General features: G+C 37.7%; 1 protein-coding gene across 1 annotated transcript in view; it reads left to right on the top strand.

Annotated features, from left to right (window-relative positions):
* The window catches only part of ARHGEF38 (Rho guanine nucleotide exchange factor 38), a 102,157-nt gene that overhangs the window by 47,381 nt on the left and 38,268 nt on the right, over positions 1-16,508 (top strand). Inside the window, exon 4 of the mRNA XM_058666979.1 lies at positions 15,092-15,239. Coding sequence (XP_058522962.1) covers positions 15,092-15,239 — 148 coding nt within the window. The remainder of the gene's footprint in view (positions 1-15,091; positions 15,240-16,508) is intronic.

Genomic DNA, 16,508 nt, shown 5'->3' with positions numbered 1-16,508 from the left:
TTATGGCTTAATTGATTTTAAAATTATTGGGGATTTTAATAGTTTTACTTGCAATATTTTTGAGAACTTCTACCCATGAAAGAACTGATTTTCTTAATATAAAGTTTACGTTAGTTTATAGGATTTATATAAAATTCAATCAAATTTATTTTCCCATGCTTTTACTTTTTCTCTGTTATTTCCTTTCTAAATAGGTTTTTACTGTCAGTCATAGTTGTATTTGTTCACCTACTCTAGTAAGATTTTTTTTAAAGATTTATTTTTTTATTGGAAAGAGGAGGAGAGACAGAGAGATAGATCTTTTGTTAGCTGATTCATTCCCCAAGTGGCCGCAATAGCTGGAGCTGAGCCAATCTGAAGCCAGGAGCCAGGAGCTTCTTCCAGGTCTCCTATGTGGGTGCAGGGTCCCAAAGCTTTGGGCCGTCCTCGACTGCTTTCCCAGGCCATAAGCAGGGAGCTGGATGGGAAGCAGAGCCACAGAGATTAGAACCGGCACCCATATGGTCTGTGCAAGGCAAGGATCTTAGCTGCTAGGTTACCACACTAGGCCCAGATTTTCAAAACTTATTGGAATAGTGAGCGAAACTTCAATTCTGTTTCTTGGGAGTTTCAAAATACTCTTGAAAGCAGTTTCTACATCTAAGACATCATACATGTAGTGCCATGTGGGCTAATAGTTATTTTTAAAATGTCTTTATTTCTCACATAGTATATAATGTATAATCCTTGTCATAATATTAAAACAAATTACAGAGAACATAGAAAATCATAAATGCCCTCTTTTGTCCAATTCTCTTTAGATACACACAGATGCAGATGTAGATCTTTTTAAGTTATATCTGTCTTGTTACTAAAAATATTAATAATAAAATGGAATAAAGTTGATTTCCTATAGTATTTATGAAAGCTCGTATTTGGGCTGATCTTATTAAAAGGTTTAAAAGTTTACTTAACTATTTGTAATAATTTTACTGATAAAAGACTAGTTCATTTAAAAAAATGTTTTTCTATTGGCAAATTCAATTGTTCTTTATTATTAAACACTCCATGTCAATTGCACAAGTATTTTCTGAAATGACCACTTTAGTACAGATTCATTGGCTGCTTATTAATCCACTCAAGGAATAGTCATGAGGCAGCAGCATGGCCAAAGGAAAAGGTGTTAAAAAGATGAAAAAGACCATCTCTGTCCTGTTTTTTTGGAAGATTTATTTATTTTTATTGAAAAGTCAGATAAACAGAGAGGAAGAGAAACAGAAAGGAAGATCTTCCATCTGCTGATTCACTCCCAAAGCAGGAAACTGGATGGGAAGTGGGGCCACAGGGATGAGAGCCGGCGCCCATATGGGATCCTGGCACGTTCAAGAAGGCCTTAGCTGTTAGGCTACTGTGCCGGGCCCCATCTCTGTTCTAAAGCTTACAAACAGCTGCTTGAACTGGAGGTGCGATATATTTTCAAATGTTCATGGAAAGTGCAGACCTGAAGAAACTGTATGTTTTTCAAATATTTTGTACCCAAATACACTTAAACCTTTTATTTGCATTTTTTCCATAAACTTTTTCAAGTACCTCTGTGTGAATGCACTTTCCGAGTAAATCTATCGTACTACAGAATCTTGAAAGACAGGAGAACATTTCTGATGGAGAATCAAAGGATTTTTAATGGATACCTCACTTGGGTTGATAGGTTCAGGTAGGATTTTAACATGTATGATCTGATTAGGGAAGCAACTCTACATGAAACAAAAATCCAGGGCCCGGTGTGGTAGCCTAGCAGCTAAAGTCCTCGCCTTGAACGTTCCAGGATCCCATATGGGTGCTGGTCCTAATGCCGGCAGTTCCACTTCCCATCCAGCTCCCTGCTTGTGGCCTGGGAAAGTAGTCGAGGATGGCCTAAAATCTTGGTATTCTGCACCAGCGTGGGGGCCTCGGAAGAGGCTCCGGGCTCCTGGTTTCAAATTGTCACAGCTCCAGTTGTTGTGGCCACTTGGGGGGTGAATCATCAGATGGAAGATCTTTCTCTCTGTCTCTCCTCCTCTCTGTATATCTGACTTTCCAATAAAGATACGTTAATCTTTTTAAAAATCCTGAACAATAAATACCATGCAATGTCAAGTTCAAGGTATGACTAGAAAATGATCAGTGATTAAGCTGGAATGAGGGATTCGTGTAAAATAATTGGGAAGTGAGAATAAAAGTTTACAAGAGAGAAAAATTATATATAAAATGGAAGTTTGGAATTACTGATCTATTAGTAAAGGATTTTTCAACGAGTATATTGTGAAGAAAGTTATGGTTGGCATGAAGAGAATGGACAGGAGAACTTCAGTTCTGGACCAGAAAACAGGTTGTTACAAACAATATTGGTGTAGAGTCACAAGCATCTAGGCAAGTTAGACACAGTAAGAGTAGAAAGTAGAGACTATTACAAGAAAAATGTGGTGTAACACATAAAAAGTGTTTAGAAGTTGGTTCAGGAGGTAGGGCCAAGGACAGTTTTAGCTTTAAGGTGACCCTGTATTTTGATTTGCTCAACAGTGGTAGGGAACCTCTGGCCTGTGGGCCCTGGAGGGCTCACAGTGTCTTTAGACCTGGCCCTACAAAGGCAACCAATGTAGGACAATAAAATCAATTAGGCTGCAATTCAATTCAAGTTTTATATCACTTTAACTTAAAAATTAACCATTGTGAATCCAATTAGGCAAAAGTTTAAGTTGATAATTTTGTGTGGCCACAAGTGTGATAAGTATTCAAATACGCCATGGCAGGAAAAAAAAGTTCTACACTCCTGTTGAAACATCACAGTTTTATCCTGTTGTTTAAGAATTCATCCCCGTGTAGCATTTGATTTTTTTCCTTTTACAGGAAGTATTGTTAATAGTAGTTCCATCACAAGAGGTTTTGTTAGACCTCTGTGTGATGCTTGAAGCCTCTTTGTAAGAGTGTGTGCATTCAATGGAGCGGTCACCATGATGCATAGTGAACTCTGCAATATAGTATGCCTCTTCTTTCCTAATCTTTTCTTGTCTCTTAACATTTTCCTTTTGCTGGCCGTGTCTGCATCCCTGGATGATGAAATGATGACCACTGTACGCTAGGAGCTACACACGGTTCACTCTGTCTCATGGCAGTGGAAGGGGAAGTGACGCTGCAGGTCCTAGCACTCACTGAGTGTGGCAGCTCGTTGTGTCTTGGCCCTGCTAGGTGTGTTCATGCCATGAGCTAGGTGAAGTGGGCGGCTGCCAGTCAGTGGGTTTGTGGGACATGCATGGAATTACAGATTAGATACAGGTGAAATATGTGCAGGAAAAAGGCTGAGGAGCTGTGCTACGGAGCATCTGGGTGCTCTTGTTATGATATGTTGATTATTTATTGCATAATACAAATCAACATCTACTTTGCTTATGCTTATTTTATTTCGCAATAAACCAGTTCAGAAGCAAGAGCTTAACGTATTCATGTTTAGTCAAAATTAAAAATTGATTTTCTGCTTCTCAAAAAGTTGATGAACAGATAACTTAAGCAATGCCATCCACCATGTAGGCCTTTAATGCTATCACTGGCCATAAGCCATCCAGAAAATGGAAATATGTAGAAGTAGCTGCAGCTATGTCAACAGCAAGTCATTATTTTAAAAGACTGTGCTGAAAGTGAGAAATTCAACACACGCAGCTGCTTAGGCTATATTTACATTTTTCTCAATGCAGCAGAATCTTCATTAAGGTCAAATGACAGTTATCCTAAATCAATTTCACTCATCTGTATTTTTTTTTAAATCCCAAAGTTCCCCTAGACTTACAAGCAATAGCTACCAATGAACTATCATCATGGGCAGAAGTGTTTCTTAAATGACAGTTTTATGTTAGCATGAACAGAAAAAAATAAAATAGGAACCAGCTAATTTCAATAATAGTGCAATTTTTTAAAAAATCACAAAATCAAAGAAGAGCATTTGAAAGCTTATTTTGTAGAAGGTGAATTGATCTCATTGTAAATGCTTATATCACTAACTTACAAATTACACATTGTGACTGCAAATGGTAATATGAATACATACACCAATTGAGCACAGTATCAGTGAAACAATGGTTTTATCAAAAAAGTACACAAAAGTGTACTTGGAATAATTGCACTGCTTATTTAATAAAACTGTGATAATTTATTAAATGCAAACTAGTTTAGGTTTCTATGTGGTTTTAAATATACACAATTATACCTGAAATATCTCATTTGGAGGTAAATATGATAAAGAATTCAGGAATAATCTTATGCATGACAACACACTTTGTATGCTACTAGTCTTTAAGCACTTTGAAACTGCTTTATTCTGTGAAACACCTCTTCATAAATCAGCCAAAGAATCTCGCACTAGCACCAGACTACTTTGCTAAATAAGACCTTTGAAATAGTTATATTTTTCAGAGTTAATTAGAAGTCCTTACTTATGTTTTATTGTTATTATTTTCCACAATACAGTTTGTAGATATGGAGGTACTACCCTCCCCTTTAAGTATACAACAAATGGAAGGAAAAATAGCTTCATCTTTTTAATCTTGACAAATTATAGTATTTAAAAACAGAATTATAAACAGGAAGGAACTAAAAGTCCTATAAAAGCAAGCAATGAGCTCAAAAAAAATTAATAAGAGCTCATATTGGGTAAAAGACTTGGTTTTGAATTCATAGTTGTACTTTGGAAAATCTGACTTAGGAAAAATCTCTTTAAATTTTTTATTTTATTTTTATAAGGTGACTGTAATTCATAACATGGATTTAGGGGCAAAGAGATTTCTCACCCTCCTACTTACCAATGTTCCCACCCTCACTCTTTTTCTTTTTCTCAAGTTTAACAATGGTACAAGCCTGTGATCATTAAGGAAATATTTTCAGTTTGTTCCAATTGGAATAAAGGTTTAAATGAAGCTACTCTTCAATAGGACAGAGTTACATTCTTACCTTGTTTGTAATATCTGCATTTGGAAAAAAGATTCAACAAGGAAATAATCTAAACTAAGACAAAAATTCTACAAAAATTCTACAAAAATTCTTGAGCTCAGTTAATGTTTAAATACATGCAGATATAAAATTAGAATTTTCATGTCCATTTGTCACAATTTTCTCTAAGTTTTTTTTAGTATTTTCTTTATATATATGCATATTTATTTTGAATTTTTGAATTTTGTGGTATAATTTCATATAGACTGGGATTCCCCTCCAAACTCCCACCCCTGACACATTTTCCCCACATTGCTACAAAAGTATAGTCCTCCAATAAGGAGTCATAATTCCATCAGTCTCTTACTTAAGTATGTCCTGACATTGCTGGTACAGACAATGTCAGGCAGTCCAGCATCCCATTGTCTACACATTTCCAACAGTTTAATTGGGAGTCCATCTTTTGTTTGGAAGCAGAAATGCATGTTGCATTGTACCTCCACATCTGGATATGGCAGACCCCAGTACTCTATCACTATACATTTCCATAAATGGGAAGCCATGAAACAAGTTCAACAACTGGTACGAATTAGAACAACAGCCACAACAACAAAAACAAATTATAGCACCATGAAAAAACACACCACTGAGTAAACGACACATGGATGACAAAAAGGAAACACAAAAGTCTCTTGAGGAAAATGATGCCACCATGTAATCCATGTTTTAAATATTTATTTATCTGAAAGGCAGAGTTACAGAGAGGTAAATACACACACACACACACACACACACACACACACACACACACGAGAGAGAGAGAGAGAGAGAGAGAGAGAGAGAGAGATTCCCAAATGGCCATAAATGCCAAAGATGCTGAAAGAGGAAGTCAGGAACAGGAGCTTCATCTGGTTTCCCACGTCAGTGGCAGAGGCCCACCCTGTTCTGCTGCTTTCCTACAAGCATTCGCAGGAGGCTTGATCAAGGGTGGAGCAGCTGGTCCTCAAAGTTGCCTTCAGACGGGATGATGGCTTAACCTACTGTGCAACAGCACCAGCTCCAGTGTATTTTCTCAATTTGAAATATGTAATTTACCAATTTCAGCAGCAAAATAAATAATGCTGATAGTAGATTAAAACAGAATTTAATAAATATCAATGAGTCCTTACTCTTATAAATAAATGAAGTGAAAGAACAGGTTTTCGTTATAGTTGTTGATGAGTAAACACAGAGGAAAAGAGAACAGAAAATCATCAGCAGGTTGCCACCACAACCAGAATTGTTGCAAACATAATCCTCTGGCCGATGTCACATCTAGTGAATGAAAGTTACAAGAGAAGTATACTTTTGAGAGTCTCAAATTTTCTTTCCAAGCTATTGTTATCATGATTATTTTAGCTTAGATTAGAAAAAGGTTTTACTTTTCATCATCAGCATTTCTTTTTCTTTTTAATCAATATAATAATTGTGCAAATTTATGGAGGTAGAGAGTGACTGTGATATTTTAACATAGGTAATAAGTAAAACTATCAAATCAGGGTGTGAGCATTTCTATCTCCTTTTCATTAAGTTCAGGGTTTTCAATTTCTGCCTTCTAGTTCTTTGTAAGATGTACAATAGGGTATTGTGAACTAGCCACTGTGTTGTCTTGTGGAGCCCTAGAATGGTATTTTTGAACCTGTTATGCCACCACTCTCTTTGTGCCCTCCCTCTTCAAGTACTACGAACCTCAGAGGGAAGGATAATGATGAAAGAATGAGAATCCCCAGCAGAGACCAACTTTTCCAAGTCGTTAATGTTCAATAGCACTACTAAATAACGGATACATCAAGAACCTTGTGCACTGAATAGGACGCAGCATCATCGGTGTGGCACATTATCCCTCCTCAGACACTGTCAGACATCATTCGAGAAAGACATGAAGGACACCAGACAGGGTAGCTGATCGATGTTCTTCTACAGTAAAAAGGACGTGAAAGTTAAGGAAAGACTAAGGAACTGTACTGGACTACAAGAAACTAAAGAGTAAAATAAATGCAAATGGGACTTTGGATAGATTCTGGAACAGTAAGAACATTAATGTGAACATTCAGATAAGGTTAGTTATTGATACTGCATCAGTATTAACTTCCTTTGATAATTGTATTATGATTATGTAATATACTAATAATGAAAACTCTGAGGAATATTTGAAAAGTATTTGTACTTTTTTGCAACATATCTATACATCTAATTAATTAAGGATAAAATATTAACAGAGTTTATAGGGAAAATTCAATAGAAGATATTCTTATTTCAAATTAGCAAATACTTAATTACAACTTTAAGGAACATTACTGGAATCTATGAAAAAATTAAAATACTGTAACAATATCTGTATAATATAAGCTAGAGTCTTCACTTTCATATACTTACTCATTGCATCTGGCCTTTTGCCTTGCTTTGACCAACAAAAGGATAGTCTTTGATAATGTTATATGACTGCTATTTCCTGCTCATGAAGTAGGCTTGAAACTATCCAGCCTTCCCAAGTAACATAGCCAATACTGTGAGCAAGCACGGCTCCCAGCCCCAGCAGGCTCAGCAACTGACTGCACACATGTGAGTCAAGCACAGTGACACCACAAGGGAGACCAGCTGCCTCAGCAGAACCTTCTGCTTAGAAGCAAATGAACAGTCATTGTTGGCAGCCTTTATCCTTTGGGGATCATTTTTTTTTTAAACCCGCTACAGTAGTGGCTAATGAATACAGACTCGTAGACCAAAGACTAATTTGTTTCATATTAGACAATGAGGAAAACTCGATTTAGAAGATAACATTTGAGCTTGGATTTCAGAGACTTAGAAAGGTGAAGATTGAGCCAATGGGCTTTCCAAATGAGAAGCAGGGTCAAGGTGTCAAGACAGAAGAATATGGGAAATTCAGTGACAGTAGCAGCTCAGTGTGGCTGGTTCAGATGCCTGTTAGGGGGTTTCCAGTCACCTGTGTAGGTGTGCACAGCAGCACAGAGTTCCATGGAAACTTCCACCATATCACTTACGTCTCACAAGATAAACTGGTTAGGTAACATGTTTTCTTTCTTTTTTTTTTTAAATTTGTTTTATGATACAGTTCCATAGGCTCAGGGATTTTCTTTCTCTCCTCCTCCCCAGCTCTCCTCACCCCACTGATTCCCCCTATATTATTACAATAGTATAGTCCTTCAAAAACAGCCATAAGTCCATCATTCTGCTGTTTGAATATGTCCTGATATTGTAGGTGTAGACAATGGCAGAAAGTCCAGCATCCTATTGTCAAGATATACTTAATAGTTTCATTGGGATGTTTTCAGTATCATGTCACAAAATGAAAAGTACAGGTATCCCATTTCTCTGTCCTTAGAAGGCATGAATGAGTTTATGATTCACAGGTCTACTAGAGCACTGTCTAAGGGGAAAATTTTCCTATACCAAGATAATCCAGGAGGAGAATTTTACTCAGCAACAGCCTTGAGGTTTGGATGATGGTCAAGTTTAAACACAGAGACAAATGCTTGCAGATGTAAAAACTCTGCTAAAACTATCTGGACTACCATGCCATGATAGATGGTAAATTTTCAAATCTTAAGCAGATTGTCTAGATAGGAGATTCGTTTTAAATTGTTAGAGAAAAGATGAAGATGTGTCTCTTGTTTCCACTTAAATTGAACGTTATTCTGTAACATAAAATATTGAGCAAGAATGAAATAAATAGGATGATAGCATACAACTTAACAACAAGTGAGTTTTAACAAGTTGATTGGGTGACACACTGGATCATCCTGTCGCTATGTGTGTGATTTAGGAAGTTGCAAAATTCCACTGAATTTTTATTTCTCATCTAAAGGCATAGGCAATAATACTTACCCCACATGGTTACTAAGAAAATCAAATAAAATCACATAATGAATGATAGTGTCATTCCTATTCTTAATAAATATTCAACACATGGTATTACTAAATTGTTTTTTTCTAAAGAAGGTTAAATTTGCTCATATTGGATAAATTTGGAGATCCTGATCATGTTTCCATGCAACTCAGATTTGCTATGTGTAAGTGTGGTTTCCAGGTATTCCCAATATTAATGCCTCTTCAGGGTTCAGTCTTTTAACATGGGGACCCATTTTCTTCTATGAAGGCAGATTTAATTTCTCAAGATTCATTTCTGCATTTGGTAAAGTGAAAAGCAATTATAAAAAGGTGGTGCCGCAAAATGGCCCTCAATGGACTGTGCCTCTTAGCAATATAGTCTATTATTATTTTCCAAAATATTCCTGATACCAGGAGAAAAATATCATGAAGCTAAGATTTGAAGCTATAGTCACAGGCATGAAATAACTTTGAATTCTCATTTTATCTGAACAATTCACCAAGTTTTCTAGTATACTCTTCTTCATATAAGAGTATGAAAAAAAAACCTTTTTCTTTAGGTAACTTAATAAAATTATTACGCAAAGAATGCTCTTATTTTAATCTCATCACTGCATATCCACGTGCAACCTGTATTTGGTTTGGAGTTTTAACTTGAGCTGGGCTTTTTGGGTGTCCTCTGCAGTTTTATCCCCAGGTTAGGTAGGAACTATGTGAAAAGGGGCAAAGGAGAATGGCTTTTCAAGTGGCATTGACTCTTCCAAATACTTCTTTCTCACTGTGTCTCCTTATTTACTCTCCCATGGAGAAGAAAACGAACAACAGGAGAAAGAATATGAATAATCTGGTGCTTTGGCAGCCTCTGTGACTGCTTTGTTTAGCCCTGGCAGCCAGCTCCCAGCCAGGCAAGAGAAGCCGCCTGTACGAGGTGTTCTTTGGGACCTGAATACAATCTGACTGCAAAGCACTTCCATGTGGGGAAAGCACCCAAGATTCCTTTCTCTCCACTATATGCATCACTCCAGGAAATTATGCCCTTTGGCCTTTCTCAGGCATCCTTCCTTTTAATCTTCTCTCTAGAGGGATGCCACATCTCTCCACTGTCCTTAGAATCACATTGCCCCTTTTTTCTGTTTTGAATATTCTGTCAGTAAATTTCACTTAGAACTACAATTGGCTTTCTTCCAAGTTGTGTCCCAAAATGAAATTTCTACTTGATATTTTAATCTGTTGTTAACATCTTACGTGGTTTATATTTGATGTTATTGTGTGGTGTTGTTCATTGTTAACCTAAAGAATATCAAGAGTGAGAATTTAGCTTAGCAGTTAAGACGTCAATGAAGATGTTCATATCCCATGCTGGAGTGCCTGGGTTTGACTCCGGCTCTTGACCACAGTTTCCTGATAATATACACCCTGAAGGGAGTGGAGATGGCTCAAGTGATTGGGTCCTTGTCACACAGGTTGGAGACCTGGATTTCAAGTCCAGGTCATGCGTTCTATCCTACCCCAGCTCTGGACACTGCAGGCATTTGAGGAGTGAACAAGGAGAGGAGAGCTTTTTCTCTCTTGCCCTTCAACATCCCACTCTCTCTTTGCTTCTCAAATAAAAGCAAGATCTGGACACTTTCATTTATACCTCATTTCTGGGTTTTAATTACATGATGACACTAATTAAAAGAGAGGCTATCACTATAGCTTTATTTGAGGGAGGTAAAATATTCTATGACTTCAGAAGAACAAAAACTGCTCCTAGGGGACTATTGGTATGCTCTGTCACCCATAAACGTATTCAACCTCTGCAGTATTTCTCACATTGCGCTTGATTTTCTCGACACTGCTCTACTTTTCTCTTCCCACTGGCTCTTCCACCTTGAGCTTCTTTGCAGCTGTGTTCTTCTAGACTCTCCCTCATGGTTTGCATTCAGCAGCATTTGAGCTGCAAGACCTCCTCCCTTACAGGAAGACCACATCAAATTGGTGGCTTCTGCTTGCTCGGTTTTTAGATACGTGTATATTTCTCCCAGACGCAGTTTTCCTGAATGCCTGACTCAAATATCCAGTTCTACAGAACAGTTGTCCACTGAGTTATACAGTAGGCAGTTCAAACTCAGTTTATCACACTAAACTCATCATCTTTCCCACCTGAACTCTCTGCTGATGTCATCATTGTTTACCTGCAGGATCACTTAACTCAGAATCCTGGCTTGTAAACTGAGTTTTCCCTTTCATCTCTCATATGTTCAAGAACCATCTTCTCCTCTTTGCCATCCTCCCTGATAGTGCTTTTATAGTTAGAGCATCTATTGAACATTTGCACATGCCAGCTACTACACTGCTGTAGACCCATTATATTATTTTAACTCATTTAATTTTCAAACAACTCTATTAGCATTATTCCCATTCTACAGATTGAAGAAATCCTAAAACAAGTCACTGAACTCTTCCAACTGACATACATCAGTTAAATGGCAGAACTAGAATTTGAACCCAGGCTTTGGGCCAAACTGAAGCCAGAATCCAGGAACTCCACCCAAGTCTCCCATATGGGGTGAGAGGAACCTAACTCCTTGACCTATCACCTGTTGACTCCCAGGGTACACACCACCATGAAGGCAGACTCAGGAGTACAGCCAAGATTTGTGTCCAGGCACTCTGATACAGGGTACGGGCATCCCAGATGGAGTCTTGAGCCATGCACCCAATGTCTGCCCCTCTTTTCTTGCTTTTGCTACTTCAAGGTAAGGCTATTATGTAATAGCGCAACCATATCCAAGTATGGGAAACATACTCACCTGTGCTTTAAACAGCTTTATTGTACTTTTTACATTGTAGAGCAAACTAGAGTTTACACTTCTTTCTCCTTTGTTGGCCTATACAAGTGCTTTGAGCAAAGTGTGGGTTCTTTGACACTCACCAAGTTACTTGGTGCATAATGCTCACCCCCAAAATTGTCTAAGATAGCGGAACTAAAAAATATAATTGCTTTATATGCTAGTTTCCTAAACAAAGCCCTGAATACAATTGGCTTTTCCTTGGTTACCTCATCTGCAAGGGAAATTCACTTGGAAGTAGATTCAGAATGACACAGAAACCATGTGGTTTGATATGGCAACTCGGTGGGATGGACATGAGGGTCTGGAAAGACAATGATTAATTTTCTTATCAGTAAGTAGAGGACTGTGTGATATAGAATTAATGATATCAGGATATTGAATATGTTCCATTTGCCCGAGTAGAGGGGTAGTTGTTTTTAAATGTAACAACTAATGAAATGTAAAAGGGTGTGTTTTTCCTTTCTCCTTTGCACTGAAATGGCTTTTGGGGCAAGCCAATACAAACATTCATGTAGAATTTTTAGAAAAAAGGACATGGTAGTTTTATTTATTTAATAGAATTCCAGTGCCTTTGTGTTATACACTCAGAAGTGAAATTACCTTCACTGTTCAGTTCCTTACTGCTCCTAATCATCCCTTTAAACCCACGGACATTGGGGAGAGCAGTTGTCCTTCCATAGGAAAAAAATGCATTGGAGACGTGTTACCGTGGAAACAGAATCACTTTTGCTGAGACACCTCGCTTCGTCTGCACTATTATGAAACAGAATACATGGGGAGAGCTGGAAAGGGAATCAAATATTCTTTCCGCCAGCATTGTATTTGGCCTTGGGCTGAAGAAATGACTTTCAATTAGAGCACTTAAATATCTTTTAACTTTAATAATTACTATTCGAATCCCAACTGACTTTCACGTGGAAAAGAAGGAGAAAAATTCATTATGTTGTTAAACAGAGAGCTATAAATTCACTCAAACTAAACAACATCTGTTACGAAAATAGAAGAGAATTTGCGATTAATGGTTTCACTGTGTGTAGCGTCTTTGTTCTTTTTGTTTTTTGACGTTGTGATCTGATCGTGTTGTGCATTCTTGGAGTGTCTACCTTTTTTTTTTTCTCGTGGCATCTTCGTACTTTATACATATTTGTAGCTCCTTGCGTGGGGCAGTGTGCATTCAGATCCTTGTGCTCGACTTGCTGCTGAGCCTTCGACCCAGCCTGTCACTCACCCCTACTCCAGACCTTGATTTCCCTGCCCCCTAGCAGAAGCCCACTATCAGGCCAACTCCCAATTCCAAACTTAGTTGCTGGACTAATACCTTTCCTAACTACTCTATTTCTTATTGTTTGCACTGTTGTCTTGAAGAGAAAATCTGTAATATCCATAAAGATCAACTCAGTAAAATCCCAGAAGCATCCCAAGATGTTTGTTGTTTCCTTACGAGATCCTAAAACAAGCAAAACCTTAAAACATGCACGTACACACTCCCATTCACACACTACTTCACATTGTCTTGGAATCTGACTGTAATCACAGGACAATTCTCTATAGAGAAGATAGATAACTTTTATTGATCAGATATAAATTAGAAAAGGACTTGGTATTTTCAACAGGGTTAGTCTTGGTTCTAGACACAGTAAAGAAGGCTTAAGAGATGACTGATTATTACTGAATAACTTAGTGCTGGCTATTTTATAACCATCTAACTTAATTCTCAGGTTAATCTCAATGGTTACCTTGTTTCTGTTTTACAAAGAAAATGAAGGTCCCAAGACACAATTTTCTTTTGTAGAGTCATTTTTAAAGTCACCACACAAACTCTAACTGGTTTCTGATTATTTCAAACTGTATCAACTGGTAAAGCCCTCTGCTGAATGGGGAGTTAAAACCCATGGGGAAAAATGGTAAAAATATGACCTTCAGTGCTGGCTTTGGCATAAGACTGTGGGAAAGACATTATTTCTCTCAAAACCGGATTTGTTCCTTCTCAAATAATATGAATGAATGACTTCTTATCTCTTCATAAACATAGAGAGTTAAACAATTAATACAAGCAAAACATGTTGATAACAGTAAGAATACTATTTCTGTAAGAAGAATAAATTATCGTATTACTATATAGTAGGCCCATAGCACTGTGGATCAGTGGAACTGTGCCAATCAATTCGGTCTCTAAATCATTGTGAAGCTCAGACTTGCAAGGGTTTTATGAGCACATTCGATCACATTCTCCTGCAAGTCTCAAATCATCTCGAATGGTACTGGATTGGGTAGAGCTTTTAATGTTTTTTTTATTATTTCAAAAATTATGGTTACAGAAAGATAGAGAGAGAAGAATGAGAAAAGGAGATTGAGAAAGAGAGGGAGAGATGTCTTGCATTTGCTGATTTACCCCCCAGATGGCTGCAATAGTCATGGCTGGTCATGATCATGGAGCTTGACTGGAAGTGGAGCAGCCACTATAGTATATGAGATGCCAGTGGTGCAGAAGCCAGATTTATCGACTACACCACAATGCTGCCCTTGGCATTCATTTTAAATGATGCAGTGGATGTTAAAAATCAGACTTATCCAATGGCTACATGAGCACCCAGATGTAGACCCAATTTTACTATAATAAGAGCAAGTATTCATTAAGTGACTAGGTACAATTAGCCCACGCTGCTCCAGGAAGAGAGTCTTCATAAAATCTTTTTCATAATACTACCTAATTAATATTTTACAAAATAATGATCTTTTTACTATCCCACGTACAGAAATATTTTGCTAAACTTCACTGCTTGCTTTCCAGAAACCTTAGACAATGTTTATGAAATAAATGTTGAAAAATAACTTATCTAACACCTAAAATGCCATACCTCTAGTTAATTAACAAACACTGAGCATTTACTATCTGCATAATGAACACTGAACTTCACATACACCACCATCTTTACTTTTTATAGTGAATCTAAGAAAATAAATCCATTATTGCCATAATTTTATAAATTAGGAACCAGGTTCAAGGAATTAGAACAACTTGCAGAAATCTCGAAGCCAGCCTCGTGCATAGCCTGATCACAACCCACCTGGGTTCTTCCCAAACTTGTCCGCTCCTAACCACATGCCTTTAAGCACAATCCCACCAACCTATTCTAGTTTGCAAGATCATCTTTGAGAAAACCCCAGCTTTCTTTTGCTGCCTATCTCTGTTAAGCTTTTCATTCTTTAAAAAAAAATGAAAGAGGAAGGAAGGGAGGGAGGGATAGGAAAAAGAACAAGGGAAGAGGAGAGAGGAAAAAGAAGAACGCATTCAGTGACTTGTGTCTCTCTTGAGAACAGGGTTTAGCAGGGCTTCCATCCAACTCTCCACACTGGTCAGCTTTGCTGAATAACGTGGACTTCCAGTGTGATCTGACTTAGTCATTTCACTTTTGTCTTGCCTTTCTCAGGAGAAGTATTCTTGCAGATGAAAGGACCACTGGAAGATATTTATAAAATCTACTGCTACCACCATGATGAAGCACATAGTGTACTGGAGTCCTATGAGAAGGAGGAGGAGCTGAAGCAACACTTGAGCGAGTGCATCCAGTCTTTAAAGTAAGACCTTTGCGAATGATGAATCCCAGCTCAGCGCAGTTGCCTCACAGGGAGCATTTTAAACGGACGCAGATGAAAGGACTCACATAAATCCTCACATTTGGTGACACTCACGGGGCACTCTGCTTTGCATTACCTTGATGAAAAGCTGACATGCCAGAAGCCCTGGGGAGCAATTCTTGCTTTTTTGTGTGAGGGTTGATTAAATATAGCATGGAATAGAAATATGCAATAAAAAACCCTGAAAAGTGGAAAAAGCCCTCCCCAAGATATTGTAATTTGTCTGCTCCGACAGTTTTAGGACAGGTGTACTTGAAAACAGGTGACCCAGTACAAAGTGTGGAACGTAGGAGCACTTACGTTTGGTGGAATGACCTGTGACCCCTGAATGACTTTCTCTGTCTCCAGATTTACTGTGCTCTGGGAGCAGAGATTGATGAAGGCTAGTCCAGCCCTGCTAGCATTGGTTCATTTTTCTTCCTCATCCCTAAAACATTGGTGGGGATTGTTATGTAATAGGTGGGGTTTTTTTCCAAGAAGAAATATCTGTTCATTATTTTCTTTTTAAAGCGACAAATAGAAAGGAGCAGTGATAAGATTTTTTAAAAAAGTGTTACTATTCCATTACCAAATAATAACTCATTTACATTCTCATCTAATCTTATTCATATGCATAAATACAGGCACAGAGTTGAGCTATTTCTAGTCAATGAAATTGAAATCTAACTGTGAGTATAATTTCCTACCACAGGAAGTTTAAAGCCCAAATTACTATCCTACTTCACACATTATTCAGTGGTTTTCTTAGGGACTTTAACCTTTAGTCCTTTTACTGTCAGATGACCTTTATTAGGGAAATAATTAAACACCAAAGAGAGTGATTCTGTTCAAATCAATGCTTGCTTCTCTTGTCCTCCAGCATGCATCCTTTGTATGCTTTGGTGGGTGGAGAGGGGACAGGACAGAAATGAGGGTTCTAATGTGGTACAAAAGGTTTTTAGTTACATTTAAGTGGAGTCAGGAGACTAAACTTTGGAGGAAGAATTTCCTGGCTAGAACTGGATTTGAAAGTAGGTTTGAATTGTGCATGATGCATTGTTTAAATACATACGTATATACATCCATACCTAATACATAAAAAAATTCAGCTCTATTGCCCTCTACTGGCCTTTAAATTATTGCAATGTCAAACTATTTTTCCTGTGGTAAGGGGGAAAATGCATATATTCAAGTACAAAACTCCACACATGTGTTTCATTCTTTACTCTG

This window comes from Ochotona princeps, chromosome 7 (assembly GCF_030435755.1).
Source record: "Ochotona princeps isolate mOchPri1 chromosome 7, mOchPri1.hap1, whole genome shotgun sequence".
Classification (NCBI taxonomy): Eukaryota; Metazoa; Chordata; class Mammalia; order Lagomorpha; family Ochotonidae; genus Ochotona; species Ochotona princeps.
Note: the sequence above shows the minus strand (reverse complement) of the source record. Positions and strands in the feature narration are given on the sequence as shown.